The following is a 26469-nucleotide window of genomic DNA, read 5'->3' on the forward strand; positions in this document are numbered from 1 at the left end:
ACCACTCTGTGTAAAAAGCTTGCCTCTAATATCTTTCCTAAACTTTCCTTCATTTTTCTCAAACATATGTCCTGTGGCATTGGCAGTATAGCCCTGGGAAAAGGTGCTGGTATCCACCATATCTATGCCACCCAAAATCTTTTTTTGTGGCCTCCATTGGTTGCGATCGACTATGGTTACTACACCTTTGATATTCATTCAAAACTTGCTTTGTCTTTCTACGTGCATGACCATATAACTCCCTGTCTTTATTTCTCAGCATAATGTATTTGGCCTGATTTTTCTTGCTTGAGTTATTCAGGCGACATGTTCCATGCTTCCCTTTTTTTTTATTACCTCCTCTACCTTTGTTGTTATTCAGGAAACTCTGGGTTTGGTTCTTCTTCTGCAAATACCTCTACGCGGTAGCTGAGTATTAGCTACTGCTTCATTTTACTTTTGCGTACCATATTTGTTTAATTTTACCTTGCTAATTCTCTTCTCAGTCTACTAGTTAACTTCCCTCCAGTTAAGAAGTTCGATATTAAACTTTGCCTTACACTGCTCCATTGTTAATATATTTCTTATGGTATAATGATACACAAGTGCTTCCCACTGACATTAGGTGCATCTTATTTCCCAGAAGTAGATCTAGCAATGCCTCTTTCCATTCTGAGCTTAATATTGATCAAATAAGTTCCTCTGATAACATTCATGAAATTCCTGCTATTACTGAAATGTGGTGATGTAGAAATGTTGATACAGTTACGAGTCCAGAGGACTCCAAACCCAGCAGCAATAGATATGCACCAATACAAAGGGTTACTTAAACAAAAGTTGCTTTTAATTATCTTTGACCATGAAAAGAGAATCAAACTTTAACTTATTTCTATTGACTTATTTAATCTACTTAACACCCCCCCCCCCCCCCAATCTAAGCACAGGTGTGAGTAATGTGTATATAAGTTGAGAAAAGTTCTTTGGTTCCCAGTCAAATTTCACTGTTTGCAGGCCATTCTTGTACTGTGCACAGAAGTCAGCATTAATAATATTTACTAGGCTTTGGTGCTTAACAGGTAAATGGTTACCACTCAGGAGGTTTTTAGAAAGGGAGTTTTCTCATTCTAGGACACCCACAACTGAGATTCATTTTTTAATTAGCCACTCCAGTCTTGCTGATGAAACTTGCCCCCTTCAAGGTTCTCCAGATGATAACCTCTTTCTTTCAGGTCACCACAGAGTTACTTTCTGTTTCTCCTATTCAAAGAGAAACACCAGACAGCCAGTCCTCACCTTTGACTAGGCCATCTTCCAAAGCTTGCCAGCTTGTCCTCTGGAACTGATGTTTGTGTCTCTCCTCTCTCTCATTCCTTCCCACTCTGAGAACAAAGTTGTTCTCTCTCTGCCTGCAAAGATCACATGCTCTTCCAGACAACAAACTGTTTTCCAGACAAACTGCCACTGTATGTTGCTACTTTGTTGCCTTTTGCAAAATGGCAGTCCATCATGAGTCTGTGAACACTGCAAAACTCCTGCAAAAATTCTGTGTTTTAAAGTGTTTGTGTGTGACCTGCTCTAACAAAACTCCCAATTTATCTCCCAAGCTCCTCTATATCTTTCTTTGGCTTGGCTTCGTGGACGAAGATTTATGGAGGGGTAATGTCCATGTCAACTGCAGGCTCGTTTGTGGCTGACAAGTCCGATGCGGGACAGGCAGACACGGTTGCAGCGGTTGCAGGGGAAAATTGGTGGGTTGGGGTTGGGTGTTGGGTTTTTCCTCCTTTGTCTTTTGTCAGTGAGGTGGGCTCTGCGGTCTTCTTCAAAGGAGGTTGCTGCCCGCCGAACTGTGAGGCGCCAAGATGCACGGTTTGAGGCGATATCAGCCCACTGGCGGTGGTCAATGTGGCAGGCACCAAGAGCTTTCTTTAGGCAGTCCTTGTACCTCTTCTTTGGTGCACCTCTGTCTCAGTGGCCAGTGGAGAGCTCGCCATATAACACGATCTTGGGAAGGCGATGGTCCTCCATTCTGGAGACGTGACTTTCAGCAGCGTGGATTCGTTGCTGTCGGCCTCTGCCATCTCGAGTACTTCGATGTTGGAGATGAAGTCGCTCCAATGAATGTTGAGGATGGAGCGGAGGCAATGCTGGTGGAAGCGTTTTAGGAGCCGTAGGTGATGCTGGTAGAGGACCCATGATTCGGAGCCGAACAGGAGTGTGGGTATGACAACGGCTCTGTATACGCTAATCTTTGTGATGTTTTTCAGTTGGTTGTTTTTCCAGACTCTTTTGTGTAGTCTTCCAAAGGCGCTATTTGTCTTGGCGCGTCTGTTGTCTATCTCGTTGTCAATCGTTGTATCCAATGAAATGGTGCAGCCGAGATAGGTAAACCTCTATATACTCTGTCACAATACGTAGTAGATACATCAAGAAATTTTTTTCAGTTATGTATACTTTATTGCAGAAGAGGACTTTTAAACAGGGGATACACAAGTCCAGAAAACGTTGAGAGACAGATCTAAATACTAATATTGATGAAATAAATTGATCAGATTTGTGCCAAGATCGTATGATAAATACTATAAATGTTAGCTTGTAGCGGCTGCTACAACACAGAGAACACACCACTGAACTCGATGGGGTTTCCAGTAGAACTGTTTATTTGAATTTCGTGCGCTCCCCTTTAAGGCCAACAGGAGTTCCGCCCCGCGCAGCGGTGACATCATCCCATTGCCTAAGCCACAAGGCAATGAGCAAGCCCCGATAGCGCCATCTTCTGCAGCTGTCCCACCAGCACGGCGGTACAAACGGGGCCGGTTCACTCACAGAGATGTGTGCCGCCACACAATTCCACCCCCTCAGAATTGACTTATGCGTCCCGCCGCTTGGGCGGCTGGCCTCTCCGTTTAGGTTGAGCCGTCTGCACGGACTGGTTTTAGTCTACATGCACCGGCTTTAGTCAGTCGACTGTGAAAAGTTCCTCCCTGCCCCCAATGTCCAAAGTCAAAGCCTTTCCCGAATGATGGAGGACCTTGTACAGGCCCTTGTACGGGCGCTGCCCGGGGGGTGGGGGGGGGGGGTCAGGTGAGGGCCATGCTGGAAGAACATGAACTCCCTGAGCCCAGCTCTTTGGGGACATTTGCCGGGTGCTTGCCGTGGTGGGTAGGCAGTGAGGGTGCCAGTGAGGTAAGCTTGTTGCAGAGATCCGCGAGCAGGGTCGGGATCTCACCTCTGGGTAGAACTCCCCAGTAGTGACACCGGTGCACCATAGACGAGTTCTGTGGATAAAGCCTGGAGGTCTTCTTTCGGAGCCATTCGAATGCCAAGCAGGATCGGGCCTCATGCTCACTTGCAGGTCTCAAGGGCGTTCCGGAGTAGCACACTCAACTCTGCTCTGCTGTCCACCAGGAAACGCCATCCATTGGTCTTATCCACCCCATGTAAGAAGCTGTTTGTGTGACCAGCCATTGCAGTCATCAGCGGTGGCTGGGTTCCCTGGTATGAGAGGGTTGGCGGCATTTGCGGGCTTGCACTCCCCAGCGTTGGTGATAGAAGCACCAGGTCGATTGGTGCTCCTCTGTCTTCTATCTGGGGACGGGCTGTGGTCAGCTGGGTCCAGGGTGGGCGACCTGGTTCATGGTGGCCTTGTTCTCTCATTTAGTTCACTACAATACGTCGGTGTGGGCTGCGACCTTCCTGGAGTCCGAGAAGTCCTCGTCCGTTAGTAGGAGCTGGATGTCTTCTGGCATTTGTTCAAGGAAGGCTTGCTCAAACATCAGGCAAGGTTTGTGACCATCTGCCAGTGCAAGCATTTCATCCATTAAGGCGGATGGGGCTCTGTCCCCCCAGGCCATCAAGGTGCATCAGCCTGGCAGCTTGCTGCTACCTGGAGAGTCCGAAGGTGCTGAGGAGGAGGGTTTGATGGCGATATACTTGCCCTCCTCAGGAGGATCATGGATCAGGTTGTCCACTCTGGCTGCTGTTTCCTCATCGAAGACGCTCACCACATGGTAGAACATGGAGGAGTCCGAGGTGATCTGGCAAAGACGAAACTGCCTGCCTGAACCACGTGGATCCAAAAGGGGGGTAGTTTCACAGAGACGGCACTGATCGCTGATGAATCCATGTTGTGAGACCAGATAATGTCACTGCGGGGTCACCAATATAGCGGCTGCTACAACACAGAAAACACACCACTGAACTCGGTGGGGTTTCCAGTAGAACTGTTTATTTGAATTTCAAGCGCACCCCTTTAAGGCCAATGGGAGTTCCGCCCCATGCAGCGGTGACGTCATCCTGTTGCCCAGGACACGAGTTGTGGCCTAAGCCACGAGGCAATGAGTGAGCCCTGACGGTGCCATCTTCTGCAGATGCGCGCCGCCACAAGATATAGATTAGTTCAATATCATTTTTTTCATCAATTACACCTTACACCAGAAATGTAAAATAAATTGAAGTCAGATCTATCAGATCAGTGTTTTAGATGTGGTCAAGAGATAGGCACTTTTTTACATTCAACTTGGTCTTGCCCAAGTTTAGGTTGTAAGAATTAAATTTCCACAAAATACAATATTATTTTTATTAGGTAATATTGAAGGGATAAGACCCAAATTTGAAATTATATATCAAAAAGAATTTCTGAAGATGGTCTTAGCAGTAACAAGAAAATGTTTAGCAGTGACATGGAAATCAGATACACACCTGGGTATGGAATGATGGAATGCAGAGATGCATCGCTGCATTCTTTTGGAGAAGATTACTTATAATCTAAGAAATAAGTATGATATATTTTTGAAAAATTGATTCCCTTATTTACAAATTGAGGGAATTAACTTATGGACTTTTTACTTAAGCTTTGAACCTCATTAACCTCCTTGGACATATTAAAAGATACAAATCACCTATGCCCTATGGTGAAGGGGACCCTCAGACAACCAGGTCTCTATTCTTACTTTCCTACTTTATTCTTTTTCTATGCTTCTTAATTCATTTGTTTTCCTTTTTCTTTCTCTCAGGTTTGTTTAAGGGGGAGGGAGTTGGGGTTTATATCATCATCATGATTGGATTTGACATTAATATTTGATTATTGTATTTTGTATCTGACTATTATTACATGTATGGAAACAAATAAAATTTTCAAAAAAAATTATGAAATTTCTACCGTCTTTTACATTTATTCTATTATTCTCCCTTTTTTTTTGCTTTTTCCTCTCTTATCATTCCCATTATTGAAAGGGCAGTTAAAATCCTTCCATCACCAGTAGTTCTATCATTTCAAATTTTGCAGATTTGCAAGTAGGTTCAGCCTCTGATTTTACTGAAACATAGTGCCACCTGCTGGCTCAGATGAGAAAGTTGTGTGACTAAATTAAATAATTAAATGCATCTCCTCATGGATAGTAATGATGAGGAAGCAACCTTTTTTGAAAATTTTATTTATCATTTGAATCAATACTTAACATTAATTCAATGAAATAATAGCTTACAACAAACAATACAAAATGATACAATAAATGTTTTCTAGTTTCTCCCTCACCCCCTTCCCCCTATCCCCAAAAGAAAGATAGAAAGAGCACCTAAATCTATATATTTACTTTTATTAGCATATAATGTATTTATTGACTATTTTTCATAATTTTGAACTGAGAGGAGTGGGTAAGGTGGAGGATGTGGATGGACCTTTGTTCACGAAATCCATATACGGCTCCCAAATTTTATAAATACTCTCAATTTGATTTCTTAGACTGTAAGTAATATTTTCTAAAGGTATAAAATTTTACATTTCAATATGCTATCTATTTTTACATGATTCTCTGTTTTCCATGTTATTGCTACACATTTCTTTGCTGTTGCTATTGCTATACTCAAACATTTTTCTTGATATTTGTCCAATTTCAATTTTGTATCTGTTTCACATATATTTCCAAGTAAAAATATTCTCAGATCTTTTTGTATCTTTATCTTCATAATTTGTCTTAATAATACACTCAAATCCTTCCAGAATTCTTCTACTTTTACACAGGACCATACCGAAAGTAAAAAGGTCCCTATTTCCTTTATTACACCGGAAACATTTATCTGAATAATTAGAATTAAATCCACTTAATTTATGTGGAGTATAATATAACTGATGAAGAAAATTATATTCAACCATTTGGTATCTAACATTAACCATATTTGTGACACTCTCTTGAATTTGTATATTTAAATCTTTTTCCCATCATAGTTTTGATTTATATAAATCCTTTTTTTCTTAGTTTCTTTTAATTTTATATACATATTAGTAATAAATTATAAGTATCTAATAATATCTTCAAATTGACTTTGGTCTGTAACTCTCAAATTTGCTCCCAATTTCTTTTTTAAATGCGATTTTAATTGATAGTATACAAAAAGTGTATTATTGTGTATATTATATTTATCTTTTCCACTGATCCCAGAGGGTTTCAGGGGATGGGTCCGTGAGGCGGGTTGAATCGTCGAGCTTTGCTTTGAGGTTTGCCTGGAAGTTTCCTCTCGCTTCGTCTGACTGCAGGTTTCCAACATTGAACCTCTTTCTGGGGGCTTTATTGTTCCTGGGCTTTGGCTTGAAGTGAAGGTTGAGCTTGCAGCGAACCAGCCGGTGGTCAGTGTGGCATTCCGCACTAGGCATGACCCTGGTGTGGAGCACATCTCGTTTGTCACTTTCTCGCACCAGGATGTAGTCCAGGAGATGCCAGTGTTTGGATCGGGGATGCATCCAGGTGGTCTTAAGGCTGTCCCTCTGCTGAAAAAGGGTGTTTGTAATGACAAGCCGCTGTTCTGCGCAGAGCTCCAACAGGAGGCGCCCATTGTCGTTGCACTTGCCGACGCCATGCTTGCCCAGGATTCCTGGCCAGGTTTCTGAGTCTTTGCCGACACGAGCGTTGAAGTCGCCCAGGATGACAACCTTGTCGGCTGTAGGGGTGCGTTGGATGAGGTTGCGCAGGTCGGTGTAGAACTTGTCCTTTTCTGCTGGTTCCGCCTGGAGGGTTGGAGCATAGACACTGATGAGGGTGATGTGACGCTTGTTTTGAAGGGGGAGTCGCATGGACATGATTCGGTCCGAGAGGCCTGTCGGAAGGTTTTCGAGTTTGGAGGCAATGAAGCTCATGACCATGAAGCCTACACCAGATAGGCGTCGTTCATCCGAAGGCTTGCCAGACCAGTAGAGTGTGTAGCCCGCGCCGCATTCTTGGAGGCTGCCTACATCTGCCAGGCAGACTTCACTGAGAGCGGCTATGTCGATGTCAAGTAAAGAAGATATTTATCTTTTAATTACTCAAAAGTAAAAAAAATCCTAAAAAAAGTATTTTATCCCCAGTATGCCTTAACTGTACCAATTATCAAATAAAGAAATATTCAAAGTGAAAGGAATAAGTTGATTTTGTTTTAACAACATTTTAGGTCATTGATAGTTTTTGATTCTTCTCTCCACATGGATCCCATTCCTTCTTCTTCTTCTTTGGCTTGGCTTCGCGGACGAAGATTTATGGAGGGGGTAAATGTCCATGTCAGCTGCAGGCTCGTTTGTGGCTGACAAGTCCGATGCGGGACAGGCAGACACGGTTGCAGTGGTTGCAGGGGAAAATTGGTTGGTTGGGGTTGGGTGTTGGGTTTTTCCTCCTTTGCCTTTTGTCAGTGAGGTGGGCTCTGCGGTCTTCTTCAAAGGAGGTTGCTGCCCGCCAAACTGTGAGGCGCCAAGATGCACGGTTTGAGGCGATATCAGCCCACTGGCGGTGGTCAATGTGGCAGGCACCAAGAGATTTCTTTAGGGAGTCCTTGTACCTTTTCTTTGGTGCACCTCTGTCATGGTGGCCAGTGGAGAGCTCGCCATATAACACGATCTTGGGAAGGTGATGGACCTCCATTCTGGAGACGTGACCGTACGGATGGCAGTCTCTTCAATCTGAGGCGCCTGCAAGCTCACACCAAGACACAAGAGAAACTTGTCCGTGAACTACTCTTTGCAGATGATGCTGCTTTAGTTGCCCATTCAGAGCCAGCTCTTCAGCGCTTGACGTCCTGTATTGCGGAAACTGCCAAAATGTTTGGCCTGGAAGTCAGCCTGAAGTAAACTGAGGTCCTCCATCAGCCAGCTCCCCACCATGACTACCAGCCCCCCCACATCTCCATCGGGCACACAAAACTCAAAACGGTCAGCCAGTTTACCTATCTTGGCTGCACCATTTCATCAGATGCAAGGATCGACAACGAGATAGACAACAGACTCGCCAAGGCAAATAGCGCCTTTGAAAGACTACACAAAAGAGTCTGGAAAAACAACCAACTGAAAAACCTCACAAAGATAAGCGTATACAGAGCCGTTGTCATACCCACACTCCTGTTCGGCTCCGAATCATGGGTCCTCTACCGGCATCACCTACGGCTCCTAGAACGCTTCCACCAGCATTGTCTCCGCTCCATCCTCAACATTCATTGGAGCGCTTTCATCCCTAATGTCGAAGTACTCGAGATGGCAGAGATACAAAAACAAAGGCGAGAAATCAGACTGCTCAAACTACAGGGGAATCACGCTGCTTTCCATTGCAGGCAAAATCTTCTCTAGGATTCTCCTAAATAGAATAATACCTAGTGTCGCCGAGAATATTCTCCCAGAATCACAGTGCGGCTTTCGCGCAAACAGACGAACTACTGACATGGTCTTTGCCCTCAGACAGCTCCAAGAAAAGTGCAGAGAACAAAACAAAGGACTCTACATCGCCTTTGTTGACCTCACCAAAGCCTTCGACACCGTGAGCAGGAAAGGGCTTTGGCAAATACTAGAGCGCATCGGATGTCCCCCAAAGTTCCTCAACATGATTATCCAACTGCACAAAAACCAACAAGGTCGGGTCAGATACAGCAATGAGCTCTCTGAACCCTTCTCCATTAACAATGGCGTGAAGCAAGGCTGTGTTCTCGCACCAACCCTCTTTTCAATCTTCTTCAGCATGATGCTGAACCAAGCCATGAAAGACCTCAACAACAATGATCCCATTCCATATTTTCAATAAATGCTTTAAAATTGGTATTCCTAGTTTCCCTTTAAACAATTCACTATTCCATTCATATAAAATTTGCTCTGGGGTAGTTTCCCCAATTTTATTTATTTCAATCAGAAACCAAGCTCTTTTCTCACCAATTTGATAGCAGGAAGACAGAATCTTAATTGGGCTGTTTTATAATCATCTTGAAAATTTAGGTATCTGATCAAATTTCCATGTTAATTTTTCAGACAAATTTTTGACATTTTACCTTTCCAAAGAAATTCTCATATGTTTTTATTCAAACTCTGAAATAAATGTTTCTGGTACAGAAATGGTTAATGATTTAAACAAATATTGTATTCTTAGAAAAAATATTCATCTTAATGCAATTCACCTATCCTATTAATGTTATTGGTAAATCTTCCCATCTTTTCAAATCTTCTATCTTTTTTAATAGCGGTGAATAATTTAACTTAAATAAATGATCAACTTTTATTCCTAAATATTTAATTGCTTCTTTTTGCCATTTGAACTTTGTCATTCTCTTATATCGCAAATAATCCATATCAACCATAGGCATCACTTCACTTTTATCAACATTGACTTTATAACCCGATACTAATCCTTTCTCTGCTAATCTTACATTCAATGATTTTTCTGGTCTTGTTAAATATACTATAACATCATCTGCGAACAAATTTAATTTTATGTTCTTCATTATCCATCTTGTCATCTTTAATTTCTTTATCACTTCTAATTATTTCTGCCAATGGTTCTATTGCTAATGCAAATAAAAATAGTGACAATGGACATCCTGTCTAGATGACCTTTCTAATAAAAAAAGTTTTTTTTTTAGGTTGATTATATAACGCTATTATCCGATTTACAAATGCATTTGGAATCACAAATGTATTTAGTACTCAAAATAAAAAGTCCCATTCCAATCTATCAAATGCTTTTTTCTACATCCAATGCAACCGCTACTGCTGGTTTATTTCTATTCTGTGCTGCATTTATCAAACTTAAATATTTAACTATTTTATCTTCCACTTGTCTATCTTTAATAAAGCCAGTTTGGTCCATATTTATTAATTTTAGTAAAAATTTAGATAATTTATTAGCTAACAATTTTATAGTCTGTATTCAACAATGTTACAGGTCTATAAGAAGAAGGTTATAAATAATCTTTTCCTTTTTTGGAATAACTGTTATTAAAGCTATTTTAAAAGATTATGGCAAGACATGTATCTCTTTCATTTGGTCTAATACATCCATTAATACAGGTACTAATAATTCCTTAAATTCTTTATAAAATTCCGATGTGAAACCATCTTCCCCTGTTGCTTTATTATTTTGCAATGACATGAAAGCCTCATAAACGTCTTTTTCAGAAAAGAGATAGATAATTCTAATTTTTCATCTTCATCTAGCATAGGTAATTTAACTTGTAGATATGCCTCTATTTTATTTTTTATCTTTCAAAGATTCTGATATCATTTTGAATAAAACTCCTTAAAATTATATTTATTTCATGCATTTTATGTAATTTGACCAGTGTGTTTTTTCATAGCAATTATTGTTTTAGAAACTTGCTCTGCTTTTAATTGCCATGCTAATATTTTATGAGCTCTCTCACCCAATTCATAATATTTCTGTCGTGTCCTCATTTTATCTCTCTCCACCCTATAGATTTGTATTATATTAAATCTCAATTTTTTAAATTCCAACAATGTTTTTTTCTCCTCATTTTTTGTCAACGTAAATCCCCCCAAAGATTGCGTAATCCAACGTTGTAAAAATTTATTCATTTCTTGACCTTCATCACCTTCTTTAAGTCCAACAATTTTTATGTTTTTCCTTCTATTGAAATGTTCTAAAATATCAATTTTTTGAGTTAGCTGATCTTTTGTATTTTCTTCATCTATTCCTTGACATTCTAAATTTCAAATTCATTCCCTTTAATTTTCTCTTCCACAACCTCAATTTTTTTTACCCACTTGCTGCATCATTTTTTGCAAAATTCTTATTTTTAACTATATTCTCATTACACTTTTTAACTTCTGTTAATAACACCAAAGATTGCTAGAAGGTTTCCATATAGTTTTTCATTTCAGCTGCAATTATGTGTTTTTCATTTTTTCCCAACTTTTTATCTATAGCTCCTTGTTCTGGACATATTTCTCATTCATCTTGCTCCTCTTCCTGTTCACTGGAGCTGGAAGCGGCTTGTGTCTTTTTTAAAATTGCCTCCATTTTTTTGTGCTCTGCACATGCACAAGGAGTTGCGCATGGGCAGTCACTTCTTCACCCTTAGCGGGCGGCCATTGTCGGAGGAGACCTGGTACAGCAATGTGCAAGGTCTTCCCAGCTCTAGGCTTATCTCCGCGGGCTCCTACCTTTCAGATAGCTCCAGGATCCTTCTTCAAGGTGGGCCTCTGTCTCTTTCAACACCTTTTACTTCTGTTTTTTTTAACTTCAACCTTTTTTTTAACATTTTTTAAACTTTTTCGGAGAGAGAAGGGATTTACAGTCTAACCCCACGTCATCACGTGGCACGTCCACCCTGATGGGGAAGCAACCTTGATTCATATGTTCTGGTCTTGTCAAGTTCTTGAACCTTATTAGAAGGAGTTTTTTTTGTGTGTTTTATCAATGATATTAATCTACAACCAAATTCTTTAACAGCTTTGTTTGGAGTGTTAGATTATATTAATGAGCTATATTCTTCATCTGATCATCAAGTCATACTATTTACAACTCGTATGGCATGAAGAGCTATCCTGCTTCGGTGGAAAGATCCTATTCCACTCACTAGTGGTTATGTCATGTCTTGTCTTAATTTAGAAAAGATCAGGTGTTCCACGTTATATATTAACACTAATTTTCATAAAATTTGGAGTCCTTTTATGGACTATTATATGGCTTTTCCTTCAGTTAATTATAAATTCAGAAGAACTATGCTACCTTTAATTTTCTGACAAAACATCTCAGGTTTTTTTCATTTGGGAATTAAAGTTCTTTTCTTTGGTTTCTCTTTTTAAATTTTTTTTGTCATTCCGTCAACATTGTATAGGAAAGGGGTATATCGTTAATACCTTATATTTGGAAATGTACTTATATTCTTCATATTGGTAACCTTGTGTTCTGTGTACAACGTGTTCTTGTTCTATAAAACTCAATAAAAAGATTGAAAGAGCAAGTTGTGTTACTAAATTAAATTGGATAACAATTAATAAAAAAAATTCATGTGAAAGATTGCTTTGATAAGTTCTTTTTCATTTGGTGTTTTGTTGGCCTCATATGTATGGAGGAATGGCTCTATCTTGTAATTTTGAGTAAAATATTCTTTAAATAAGAATGTAGTAGCATTCAGAGCAGGAATAGGCTCAAGCCTGCCCTGCCATTTCGCATGATAATGGCTGATCTCAGCCCTCGATTCCTCTTCCAAGCCAGTTCCCTAAAGCCCTCAGTTTCATGATTTTTCAAATTAAAAAAAAGTCTCATAATGCATTTATAAATTAATTGCCACACTGTAAATATTTTACAAAGTAATAAGATTTAAATTATTGTTGGAAATGAGACTATAATCAGATCAGCCACAATCTTATTAAATGGCAGAGTGGGCTCAACAGATGGCATACTCCTGTTCCTATTTCTTCTTTCCTTATATTCTTGCATTCTTTCAAATTTTAAAAAAAATTGAAAACTGACTGAAGACTGTTTTCTCTGCAGATTATTTGCTGGAGATCTTCAATTTTGCAGACCCATTTGGTAACATCGATGCTTTTTTGTATTTCATGGGAACAATTAAATTCCTTACTAGGAATGAGATCTTACTCAAGGACCTCCTCAAGAAAGGTTTAGTCGAGTCTTTGGTTCAGTTAATGAAGGAGATAAATGACGCTAACAGAATGAGTGACACATATTTTTGCAGCACAGGGCACTTACTGGTTCAGGTCAGTAACACTTATTTTTTTATATTTACATGCTGATATTTATCATGGTCACTCCCAATAAATATTTAACAGTAGTTATATGAAAATATTCCCCATGTGTTGCATTTTCCATGTGTGGACATTTTGCAATGATTATACTATTCAATTACCAGAATCATTCTAAATCTCCTAACATCTATTCAGCCTTCCCAATTTAACTCTAAAGTGTTTTACATTGCTATTTTTTGTTAATAACACGTTAATGAATGTTTGATAGCTTTACTTTAATTATTAGATTTATTTACTCCTTGTGCCTGCAGCTCACACTTAATTCTGCTTTTTTGTGAAATAAAAATAGGAATACAAAATATGTATTCAGAGCATGATTGTAGACTACTGAGAAAAAACTCTCTATCTTTCAGCTTCATTTGGTTATTTGGAGAAGCTGAGAAAAATTTGATTGCATACCCTAAGTAGGAATAAGCACTGACTAACCTGAGCTCATGAAAAAAAACATATTTACAGCAAGTCTTTTCATGCTTGTGCTGGTTGATTTATTGGGACACAATAACAGTTTAAGTTTCCTTTGGATAATCTTGCAAATAATTTGTCCAATTCCTTCAAATGTTCTTCCCATCTGTCACTTTTTGTAACCAAGTCATCAGTATAAGCATCTGTATGTATTAACCCTTGAATTACCAAATTAATCATCCCTTGAAATGTTGCAGGGGCATTTTTCAATGCCAAAAAGTAACACATTATACTCATATAAACTGGATGGAGTAACAAAAGCTGAAATAATCCTTCCTCTCTCAGTTAAAGGCACACACCAGTAACCCTTCAACAAATGCAACTTAGTAAGAAATTTAGCTTTTCCAATTTTATCAATACAATCATCTATTCTTGGAATAGGATAAGCATCTGTTTTAGTTACTGAATTAACCTTCCTGTAATCTGTACAAAACCTTACAGTTCCATCTGGTTTCGGTACCAGAATACAAGGAGAACTCCAATCTGAGTTTGAAGGTCTAATAATATCATTTCTCAACATATATTCCACCTCCTGATCCATGATTTTACTTTTCTGAATGTTTATTCTATATGAGTGTTGTATGATGGGACTTGCTTCTCCGACATCCACATCGTGATAAATCACTGATGTGCTTTTTGGAACGTCAGGAAACAGATTTGTGTACTTTAAAATTAATTACTTCAATTGTATCTGTTCTTGTGACTTAAGATGAACTAACTTTTCCTCCAAATTTTCCAAAATTGCTGAGATAGACAGGCGCACAGGAACCATGGTTTCTTTAAGGTTACCCTCACAAGATTTTGATTCCATCATGTTATGATCCACCACTTCCTCCACTCTGTCAACAGCCAAGATCTCTGATACAGATTGTTCTCCACTACCATTATCCTCATAATAAGGTTTCAACATACTTATGTGAGAAACCTGAATTTTATTCCTTCTATCTGGAATGTTAACATCATTCAATTTTGATTTAACTGTGTACAGATCATAAAATCTAGCTTTCAAAGGATTGTCATGTGTCATTCCTATCTTAAAATTCCTCACTTGAGCTATCCTATCAAATAAATGCTTCATTTTACCCTGAGCCATTTCTAAATTCTCTTGAGCCAAAGTCCAAAAAGGCGGAAATATTTGAATTGAAAAATGCCACAACTGTGGCTTACAATGGAAGTCAAAGCCAATGTAAAAGCAAAAATGAGGGTATAGAAGGAAGCAAAAATTAGTGGGAAGATGAAGGATTGAGAAGTTTTCCAAAACTTACAGAAGGTAACTAAAAACTTAAAAATGGAGAAGTTGAATTATGAAAGTAGCTAGCAAATAATATCAAAGAGAACACATAAAACTTCAAGTATATAAAGAGTAAAAGAAAGGTAACAGTGGATATAGGACCACTAGAAAATGATGCTGGATAAATAATGGGAGACAACGAGATGGCAGTGGAAGACATTAGCAGTATGCTGGATGTCCATGAGTATCAGAGAAGGTCAGTGTTACAAGGGAAAAGGTGTTCAGAAAGTTGAATGGTCTAGGTCTCCTGGATGGATCACATACTCTGAAAGAGGTAGCTGTAGTGGTTGTGTAGGAATTTGTAATGATCTTTCAGAGATCACTAGATTCTAGCATGGTTCCAGAGGACTGAAAAATCATAAATGTTATTTCACTATTCAAGAACAGAGGGAGGCAGCCACAAGCAGTTGTGGAGGTCAAGACATTGGGTGAATACAGATTGTAAAACATTGAAGCCCCAGCACTTGTTATATTTTTCCAACCAAAGAAGATACATTTCTGGCCACTTTGTGATCCAGCGTATCTTTTATCTTTTATCCATGCCAATATGTTACCTCCTACATCATAAGCATTTATTTCCTGTAATAACCTTTGATGCAATGTCTTATTAAATACCTCTGGAAATACAAGAGAACTGTTCATCAGACAGAAAGCAAAAGATAGGAATATAGAGATATTCTCAGCTGGGCAGGCTGTGACTCGTGGTTACTTGGAGAATTGTTGCATGAGCATTTTTTTAACACGATGAGATTGGGTTCTTTGTCTTTGTCATGTTCAGTGCTCTCAGCAGTTCTTTGATTCCATGGAGTGAATTGGCTTGGCTGGGGATTTGTTTCTGTGATGGTGGGAAGCCAAGATGGATCATCTATTTGGCTTGCTCAGAATAATTGTTACACCTGCCCAGACCTCATTATAATCAATTTGTGAAATGCTTTCAGTTAGTAAGTGCTCAATGAAGGACACATTTTTTAGCAACTTGACCTACGAAGCAAACATTATTTTGTTTGATTTTTAATTTGCTTGTTTTCCTTAAGCTAACAGGGCACAGTATCTCAATGCATGTGACATTCACTGAATAATAATCCTTTGTTGCTGAATATGATATCAAGAGAGCAAATGATGGCCACTTTTTAAAACATTTTATTTATAAATGTAGAACCACACAAAATAATTCAAATCAATACAATTACATGTGGCGTATAAAAAGAAAAAGGTAAGAAAACCTCCCTATACACCACCCCCTCCTCCCTTCTATCCCCCTACAAAGAAAGAAAATAGAGAAAAGAAGTATAATAAAGTGACAAGAGACCATCAACAAGGGTACTTTAAAGTTTCTTATAATATACTGAGACCTTGAGGAGACAGGGAATGTCAGAGCCTCATTTAAATATTAACATCCATATTTTGTAAATAAGGGCTTCATATCTTCCAAAATATATAATATTTGTCTCTTAAATTATAAGTAATTCAAGTGGTATACAACTCTGAACTTCAACATGCCATCTTTCTATACTCAGATCTATGAAAGACTTCCAAGTTATGGCAATACATTTTCTTGCTATTGCTAAAGCAATTTGAACAAACATCTTTTGTTACATATTCAATTTCAGCTTAGGTTCAATATTTTTAATATCATTCAATAAATATAACATTGGATCCTGTGGGAATTTAATTCCCACAATATTCATTCCAATAATTTATCCATTTCTAACCAAAAAGGTTTATCTTTAGGACACTGCCAAGTAGAATGCAAAAATGTATCAATTTCCTTTCCGCATCTAAAACATAAATCCAAAAGAGTCTAATTCAATTTTTAAAATTTATATGGAGTTAAATATAACTGATGAATAAAATTATATTGTACCATTCTGTATCTCACATATATTGTACTTTTCATATTTTCTCTACATATCCCAGTCCAATCTGTTCATCTATTTGTTTATTCACATCTATTTCCCATTTTGTCTAGAATTATGAAACCCTATGTTTCAGGCTTTCTTTTGCATTAACCTATACATCACTGAAATAAATTTCTTTATATTTCCATTGTGCAACAATGTTTCAAATTCCATCTCTCCCTGCTAATAATGGCTCTTGTCCATAATTTTCATGTAAATATTTCATAACTTGATAATAAGCAAAATCTAGTATTTTCAGGTTTCTTGAACTTAGCCTTCATTCTACTAAAAGAAATACATTTTCCTGATGGCCACTTTTTAATAGTGTATTAAGGCTTAGTAATGCCATTTGGGCATGGATGAATACTGGAAATAAATACCAATGTTAGTAATTTCTGTTCTTGTTAGTGCTTTAACTTGTTCACATTGAAACCACATCAGATGGTAAACACCAATTCCTGAATTAATATGATAATTGTGGACACTTGTACATTTTCACTTAAATTTAATTGTTCTGTGGAAATGGAAATACGAGTTCAGGCTTCAAGAATCAAAATTTATTGTCATGAACAGGTCACAAAATTCATTGTTTTGTGGCAGCAATGCAGGTGCAAATATTCCTATAAATTACATTTTAAAATAAATAAATTAGTGCAAAAATAAGAGAAAGTGAGGTAGTGTCTGTGGTTTATTGTCGATTCAGAAATCTGATGGCAGAAGGGAAGAAGCTGTTTTTGTGCCACTGCCATCTTCAGGGTCCTGTACCTCCTTCTACTGCATCTGGTATTCCCTTTGTGGTCTCCTCTACATTGGAGAGTCAGGACTCAGATGAAGAGATCGTTTCATTGAGCACCTTCAATCTGTCCACTGCAATAGTGGGGATCTTCCAGTGGAAAACAATTTCAATTTCCCATCCCATTCCTATGTCGACATTTCTGTCCAGACTTAGACCATATACAAATAGGAGAAACAGCACCTCATAGTCTGTCTGAGCACCCTCCAACCTGATGGCATTATAAGTACTTAAAGGCCATTCAGCCCATGGAGTCCGTCCCACCATTCAGTCATGAGCTGATCCATTTTCCTTCGCTGTAAAGGTTAAAATCTTGTATTTTTTATTTTTGTTAATTTTATGACTATACCTTTAAGGATACATTGTTTTTGTAGCGTTACCATAATTACTATGATGTCATATGTCATAATATCCGAGTGAACAGGGAGCTTGCATTCAGTCTTTAAAGAACCATGGATAAGGTGTAAGCATCAAAATACTTTTCTTTGAATTTTTCATTTTATCATCTTATTAGTTTTAATCATTTCTTACATCGTTATGTCTTTAAATATAATCGAATGCTTTGTAAATTCAACGTTATGAAAATCTCATTGCAAAGTTCTGCAAATATTATATGTTTATATCAACTAATTAAAGGCTACATAAAGCTGCAACAAAGAAATTTGGTTTATTGGGGTGATAAGATTGTAATCCAGAATATAGAAGCTTACTTTTGTTAGAAGATTAGATATTTTGAAATTGGGAAGATATGGAGAGAGTCATCTACATATTTATTCAAAGAAAAGTAACGAAATTGTGAATTTCTTTGGAAGAAAGGCTGAAAGAACTCAATTTGTTAAAATAGAAAAACATTTAAGCTTTAACAAGAAAAGCAGCTTCAGTTAGCAAATGTCTACCAGCTACATGACTGATTGCGCAGTTTAAAATGAACAGAAGCCTTGAAAGACATCTGTAACCTTGGAGAAATAGAACCAAACCCATTGGCAGGAAGCCCAGAAGAAATGTTTTGAGAAATTGTATAAACAACTGATAAGAAAGTTTGTGTGAAACACTGAGACAGAGCTAGCAACTAGAGAAATCATCTTAAAGGGACCACAAAAAATACAAATTTGTTTATAGTTCCGAGGAACCAGATAAGACGGGCTGTAGTGTGAAGAACCCAAGATGGATAAGAAGAAGTCTTTTCAGACTAAAGACCTCAAGCAAACAGCTCCTCTCACAGAGCTGTCTGATCATGAGTTGAGCCAGCAAAGCGGATGGATAATGCTTGGTGGAAGGTTAGAGTCAGTAACCAGAGAAGAAGCGGTTTCAACTTCTAAGCAAGAAGAGGACCATGATAAGGTACTGCAGACCTCATTTGCTAACTTAGAGCTTAGTGGAACTGGAACAGATGATCAGAATTCACATACCACCTGTACGTTGCAAAATCGCACTGGTGCTGTACTGAGCGAAATGCTTAATCAGCGGTATCTGAATGTTCAGATGTGAATTCTGATTATAGTATTTCCAAGGTTATAAGTGTAAGAAGATCTTCAAAGTCTTCAAAGGCATCTAGAGAAAGTACAGCTTTGCATGCTTCAAGCATATCGGCTATGCATCCTAAGGTGCAAGCAGACTTGACTACTCTCTGTGCACAACATGAGTGTTTTGAGAAAAGACATGCTTCAGAAGATATGGAAGCTGAATTGAAGAATCAGCAACTAAGGCAAGAAGAAAATGAAAATTCAGCAAGAAGAATGAAAAAGATTATTGAAGAGAGAAAAGAAAAGACTAGAGCTTGAGGAACAAAATGCTATGAATATGGCCAGAGTAAAAAGCATTATCTCGGGCTTCTGCAATATCTGTCACTCCAAGTGAAATACCCAAGGGACTAGCATCTAACATTCCAGTAGGTCATTGGGTACCACAGCCACAAGAAATGAGTCAACTCGAGCAAGGAAAAATTCAGTGACCAACCCTGTGGAAAGGGCTAATGACATTCTATCCTTTCCAAGCGCACAATTTATGGATCTTCCCGAAAGAAGAGCATTTCAACCAGGTTCAACCATGCAAGTTGATCATACTCAACAATTGATATTGCATTGTGTTGCTGAAGAAACAATGACAAGTCAAGGATCTCCACCAATGCCATCACAGCCATATCAAGGAACCCATCAATGCCATCACTTACATATCAAGCTCCAACACCTATGACACCAGTTCAAGTTCAGCCAGCTCCATTCACCACAAGACAACCAGTCGCAAGCCACGGTGGACAAGTCAATATATTATCGCTCATAGCGAAACAAAATGAAATTTATGCTATGTTAGCACAGCAACAAGGTCATATGGTTTACCTAAGAAGGAAATTCCAGTTTTTAATGGAGATCCATTACAATATCTAATGTTCATGAATTTGTTTGAACATCACATTGAAAGTATTACTAAAAATGCCAAAGATCATCAATATTACCTGGAACAATATACTGGAGGATGGGTGAAGAACTTAGTCAAAAGTTGCCAATATATGGTTCCAGACCAAGGTTTTAAAAGGGCAAAAGAATTATTGCATTATCATTATGAAGATGAACATAGAATTGCAAGGGCCACATCGACAAGATGCTTTCTTGGTCAGCAATAAAATCAGAGGACACAAAGACTTTACAAGCATATGCACTCTTTCTGAGAGGATGTAGTAACGCAATGGAAAGTAGTGTACATTTGCAAGAGCTGAATTTGCTTGCTAATTTGATGATTATCATCAACAAATTACCTTCAAGCTGAAGGATTTATGGAGAACCAAAGTTGCAGAGCTTAAAGTGATTTCCGGAAGGGACGTCACTTTTGAGCATATGGTACAATTCTTGGAATGGAATGTGCATATTTACACCATACCAGCATTTGGAAATATTAAGGATACTTCAATAGTTCCTAAAGATATCTTCTTTGGCTTGGCTTCGCGGACGAAGATTAATGGAGGGGGTAAAATGTCCACGTCAGCTGCAGGCTCGTTTGTGGCTGACAAGTCCGATGCGGGACAGGCAGACACGGATGCAGTGGTTGCAGGGGAAAATTGGTTGGTTGGGGTTGGATGTTGGGTTTTTCCTCCTTTGCCTTTTGTCAGTTAGGTGGGCTCTGCGGTCTTCTTCAAAGGAGGTTGCTGCCCGCCAAACTGTGAGGCGCCAAGATGCACGGTTTGAGGCGATATCAGCCCACTGGCGGTGGTCAATGTGGCAGGCACCAAGAGATTTCTTTAGGCAGTCCTTGTACCTCTTCTTTGGTGCACCTCTGTCACGGTGGCCAGTGGAGAGCTCGCCATATAACACGATCTTGGGAAGGCGATGGTCCTCCATTCTGGAGACGTGACCTACCCAGCGCAGTTGGATCTTCAGCAGCGTGGATTCGATGCTGTCGGCCTCTGCCATCTCGAGTACTTCGACGTTAGGGATGAAGTCGCTCCAATGAATGTTGAGGATGGAGCAGAGACAACGCTGGTGGAAGCGTTCTAGGAGCCGTAGGTGATGCCGGTAGAGGACCCATGATTTGGAGCCGAACAGGAGTGTGGGTATGACAGCGGCTCTGTATACGCTTATCTTTGTGAGGTTTTTCAGTTGGTTGTTTTTCCAGACTCTTTTGTGTAGTCTTCCAAAGGCGCTATTTGCCTTGGCGAGTCTGTTGTCTATCTCGTTGTCGATCCTTGCATCTGATGAAATGGTGCAGCCGAGATAGGTAAACTGGTTGACCGTTTTGAGGTTTGTGTGCCCGATGGAGATGTGGGGGGGCTGGTAGTCATGGTGGGAGATATAAAGAAGTCTAAATCATCGTCTCAACAGAAACCAAAGGGAAGAACCTTTGTTACTGCTGTGTCAGATACAAGCACAAGAAAGAACAAGGAAACAATGGAAAAAGAAGATCAGACTGTTCGGAAAAGCTGTTTGTATTGCAAAGATAAGCATGCTTTAGAAAAATATTCACAATTGGAGAAAAAGTCAGATGACGACAACAACCATTTTAAAGAAGAATGAAATATATTTTGGTTGCTTGTGTAAAGGACACATCAGCAAAACGTGTAACAAATGACTCAGTTGTGATATATGCAGTTTAAAGCATCCCAAGTTACTGCATACTCAATGAAGTATTAAGTATTTATTAATCCAGGAAGTACTGCATCCTTTTGTAGTGTTGAATTGATGAATAAACTTAATCTTCATGGTAAAATATAACAGATCTTGTTGAAGACAATGAATGATGAAAGGAACATTGAAACTAATATAATTTCAGGTTTACAGATTGCTGAATTGAATAGCAATGAATTTTGTGAAGACTATGCCTGTGAATAAAGATCATATTCCTTATCAGGATGATATCAAACAGTGGGATCATCTAAAAGACATTTGTTTACCCAAGATTGATGCTAAAATCGAGATGTTAATTGCATTAGATGTACCAAAAATTCTCAAACCTCTAGAAGTAATAAGGAGTCAAAATGATGGACTTTATGCAGTGAGAACATTGCTCAGATGGACAATTAATGGACCATTAGCGGGAGAAATGAATAATGATCAGGATTTGTTGAATGTAAATGTCAACAGAATTTCACTTGTCAAACTTAATGATCTGTAGGAACAACAATTTAAAATTTATTTTCCTGAATGTCGCAAAAATATTCAAGAACCCTCGAAGGAGGACAAGCAGTTTCTGGATTTAGTTTCAAATTCTGTTGAACTTGTTGATGGTCATTACTGTATAGCATTATGTTTGAAGAAAATAGAAATTTGTATGCCAGACAATAAAATAATTGCAGAACAGCATATGTTGAATTTGAAAAGAAAAAATTCAGAAGAAATTCTTCCTTTCATTGGAATATACCAATGTCATGTTGAAGATGATAACCAAGGGTTATGTAGAAAAGGTATCTGAAGATATCTTGGAATGTAAAGATGGTGGAAAATGGTATTTATGAATTCTCAACTTTTACAAGGTCCAGACTTAACCAGTACTTTAATAGGTGTTCTGATGAGATTTTGTAAAGAACCTACTGTAATTGCTGCAGATATTGAAATGATGTTTGAATAAGTGAAAGTACCATCAGAAGATCATGATTTTCTATGATTGTTATGGTGGCCTAATGGCGATTACAGTAAAGATGTGATTGAATACAGAATGACATTTCATTTATTTGGAGCAACTTTGTCACTGAGTTGTGCAAATTTTACTCTCAGGAAATGTGCTGAAGATAATGAAGAGCAATTTAGTTCTCAAGCTATATGCATCATCAGAAATAATTTCTATGTTGATGATTGTCTTACTTCAGTGTTTTCAGAAAAAGAAGCAATAGATCTTTATCACGAGTTAAAAGAGATCTGTAATAAAGGAGGTTGCCTTCTTACGAAATGGATTAACAACAGTCGAGATGTGTTGGCTGTTATTCCTGAGACAGAAAGAGCAAAGGAGATAAAACATCTTAACTTGGATTGTGACGTTCTACCCGTTGAAAGAATGTTGGGAGTGCAATGTGTGTTCAATCTGATGTTTTCAATTTCAAAATTGTTTCGAAAGAACGACCTTTGACAAGACGAGATATTCTTTCAATCGTAAGCTCAATATACGATTCCTTAGGAATATTGGCACCAGTAGTATTAATAGCCAAGAAAATTCTCCGAGAATTTGCAGAAGAAAGTTTGGATGGGATGAAGCTATACCTGATTGGAATCACACAAAATTGGATGAATAGGATTGAGAGTCTTAAAATGTTAGAAAGTTTTGAAGTCAACAGATGTTTTAAACCAACAGACTTTGGAATTGCCAGATTTGCTCAGTTACACAAGTTTTGGTACTGTCAGTTATTTAGTACCGCAAAATAATCAAGAGCAAGAACATTGTAGATTTGTAATGGGAAAACCCAGAGTGACATATTAAAGCCAGTCACCATATCTCAAATGGAATTGACTGCCTCTACTATGGCGAGCAAAATGGACACTATGTTAAGAATTACAGATGGAGTTAGCAGATTCTATGTTTTGGACTGATAGTATATCAGTGCTTAAATATATTAACAAAACCATGAGGATTTGTACCGTTATGACTAACAGAATTAATGAGATCAAGAAAGTTTTGCATGTTAATCAATGGAGATATATAAAAACAGTGGATAATCCAGCTGACATGGCTTCACAAGGATCAAGTTCAATCGTTTCTGAAAAGAGCCAACATTCGCCTCATAACCTTTGGTGTTCTGGCTTATCAAGAACTTATCAATCTCTCCCTTAAAATCACCTAATTTTTTGGCCTCCACAAACAGCTATGACAACAAAATTCCACAGATTTCCCACCCTCTAGCTAAAGAAATTCCTCCACATCTCTGGTCTGAGTGGATGCCCTTCATTCATTAGCATCGACTTCCCCGGTTAGCCTACCCTCTCTCTTTCCCTATCCTTCTGTCTCCTTTCCTCCAGCTCTGCATTCACAGAACCACAGCACTTCCCTCAATTCTCACCTTTCCTCTCCTATCCATGTCCAATTATCACCTTTTGCCTGTTGGTCAGTGCCCCTCCTCCCCCAACCTTTTTATTCAGATGCCTGCTTGTTTTTTGCTCATATCTTGATGAAGCGCTTAGGCCCGAAATGTTGATTATTGTATTTTTACCTCTTATTGGTGCAGTAAGGCCTCCTGTGTCCCTCCAGCACCTTTGTGTTTTTACCATATAGAATTCACCTCCCAATTTGAGATAGAGGGGTACCTGTCCACATTTATGAGCTGGAGTTGGTTAGAACCTTTTTCAGAAGGCTTCTCCAGCACTTCCAGGCAACTGTAAAGAAGGCACCTCCTTTCTAAGGATTTTGAGGAGGTTTGGCATGTTGTTGAATACTCTCTCAAACCTCAGATTTACTTTGGAAAGTATAGTGATTGGTTGCATCATAGCTTGATTTGGGAATTCAAATCCCCAGGAATGCAGAAGGTAACAAACGGTCAATTCCATCACAGGTGCTGACTTCCCCATTTGTTGCAGACATCTATGTGAGGCAATGCCTCAAGAAGACAGCCAACATCATAAAGGATTCCCTTCACCCTTCACTTTTCTCTGATGAGGGTTGGACGGTAGATGTGATGTGCAAGGTCCCCCTTTCTCGTTCAGAAAGTCATGAGGCATGGGATCCATGGAACCATTGCTGTGTGGATAAAAAAGTGGCTTGCAGGAAGAAAGCAGAGAGTAGTAGTGGAAGGAAAGTATTCTTCCTGAAGGTCAGTGACTAGTTGAGTAGCGCAATGATCTGCTCTGGGACCCCACCTTTTTGTGACTTTTTACAAATGACAAAGGCAGAAGATGAGTCAGTAAGTTTGTAGATTATATGAAGTTGTGGTTGTCGAAGTTACAAGAGGATTTAGACAGGATGCAGAGTTGGGTGGAGAAGTGGCAGATGGAGTTCAATCTGGATAAATGTGAAGTGATGCATTTTGGAAGGAAACCAGAAGGCTGAGTACAGGGTTAATGGTCGGTCACTTAAGAGTATGGATGAACAGAAGGATCTTGGGGTCCAAATCCATGCATCCCTCAAGGTTGCCACACAGGTTGGTAGGATAGTTAAGAAGGTCTATGGGATGCTGGGATTCATTAATAGGGGGATTGAGTTCAAGAATAAAGAGGTCATGTTGCAACTCTACAAATCTCTGGTGAGACCACATTTAGAGTATTGTGTTCATTTCTGGTCACCTCATTACAGGAAGGATGTAGAAGCTATGAAGCGAGTGCAGAGGAGATTTTCCAGGATGTTACCTGGATTGAGAAACAAGTCTTATGAGGCAAGGTTAGCAGAGCTGGGACTTTTCTTTTTGGAGCATAGAAGGATGAGAGGAAACTTATTGAGGTCTACAAGATTATGGAGGCATAGATAGGGTGGACAGTCAGCACCTGTTTCCCAGGACATGAATAGCAAACACCAGAGGACATACCTGTATGTACAAAGTGAAAGGAAGGAAGTTTAGGGGAGACATCAAGGGTAAGTTTTTTTTTATGTAGAGAGTTGTGGGTGCCTGGAATGCCTTGCAAGGGATGGTGGTGGAGGCTGAAACATTAGGTGCATTTAAGTCTCTTAGACAGGCACATGGATGGAAGAAAAATATAGGGTTACAGGGTAGGAAGGGTTTAGTATTTTTTTAAGGAATATGTGGGTTGGCACAACATCAAGGGCCAAAAGGTCTGAACTCTGCTGTAGTGTTCTATGAACCTTTGGGCAGAGGTTCAGAAGCCTGAAGACCAACACTTCTAAGTTCAAGAACAGTTTTTTACCAACAGTCATCAGACCCTTGAATCAGGCACTGCTTTGACAGCACAATAGATTGCCTGCTCTACTGCAAAGTCACTTTTATTTTACTAGGATAACTATATATTTTTTATATTTATCATTTCACTTTAATTCAATCAAAACCATTGTGGTTGTATTATTTTTAATAAAGTACCTACTCTGCTGCACTATACATTGTACAGTGTATATGACAATAAACTCATTACCATTATCATATTACAGTATTAGGTGAAGGCAACTACAGAAGCATGAAACAAGAGATAGCTAAAGTTGATTAGAAGGGACTCAAGCAGGGATGGTGGTAGAGCAGAAATGACAAAAGTTTTTGGGTGTCATTTGGAAGGTGCAAGATCAGTTCATCCCAAAGAAGAAGCATTCTGAAGAGATGATAAAGCCACTGTGGCTAACAAAGAAAGTCAAAGATAGCAGAAAAGCATCAGAGAGGCATGGAGAATGTTTGAAAAATGAAGGTAAACTCACCAATAATATACAAGAGGATGCCAAAGGTTTTTTTCATATACAGAGTAATAAAGAGGCAAGAGTGGGCATCTGATCACTGGAGACATGGTAATGGGAATCAAAGAAATTGTGAATGAACTGAATTTTGCTCAATCTTTAGTGTGGAAGACATCAGTAATGTGCCAGAAATTCAAAAGAGTCAGGTATTACTAAGGTGAAGGTGTATAGGAAGTTGAAAGATCTAAAGGTTGATAAGTCACCTTGTTTGCATGGACTATACCCCAGGGTCTGAAAG

General features: G+C 38.8%; 1 protein-coding gene across 5 annotated transcripts in view; it reads left to right on the forward strand.

Annotated features, from left to right (window-relative positions):
* The window catches only part of armc2 (armadillo repeat containing 2), a 151538-nt gene that overhangs the window by 74740 nt on the left and 50329 nt on the right, over positions 1-26469 (forward strand). For all 5 annotated transcript variants that reach the window (XM_069887525.1, XM_069887524.1, XM_069887528.1 and 2 more), the window contains one exon: positions 12717-12940. In XM_069887525.1, the coding sequence (XP_069743626.1) occupies positions 12717-12940 (224 nt within the window). The remainder of the gene's footprint in view (positions 1-12716; positions 12941-26469) is intronic.

Source organism: Narcine bancroftii, chromosome 6, assembly GCF_036971445.1.
Source record: "Narcine bancroftii isolate sNarBan1 chromosome 6, sNarBan1.hap1, whole genome shotgun sequence".
Lineage (NCBI taxonomy): Eukaryota > Metazoa > Chordata > Chondrichthyes > Torpediniformes > Narcinidae > Narcine > Narcine bancroftii.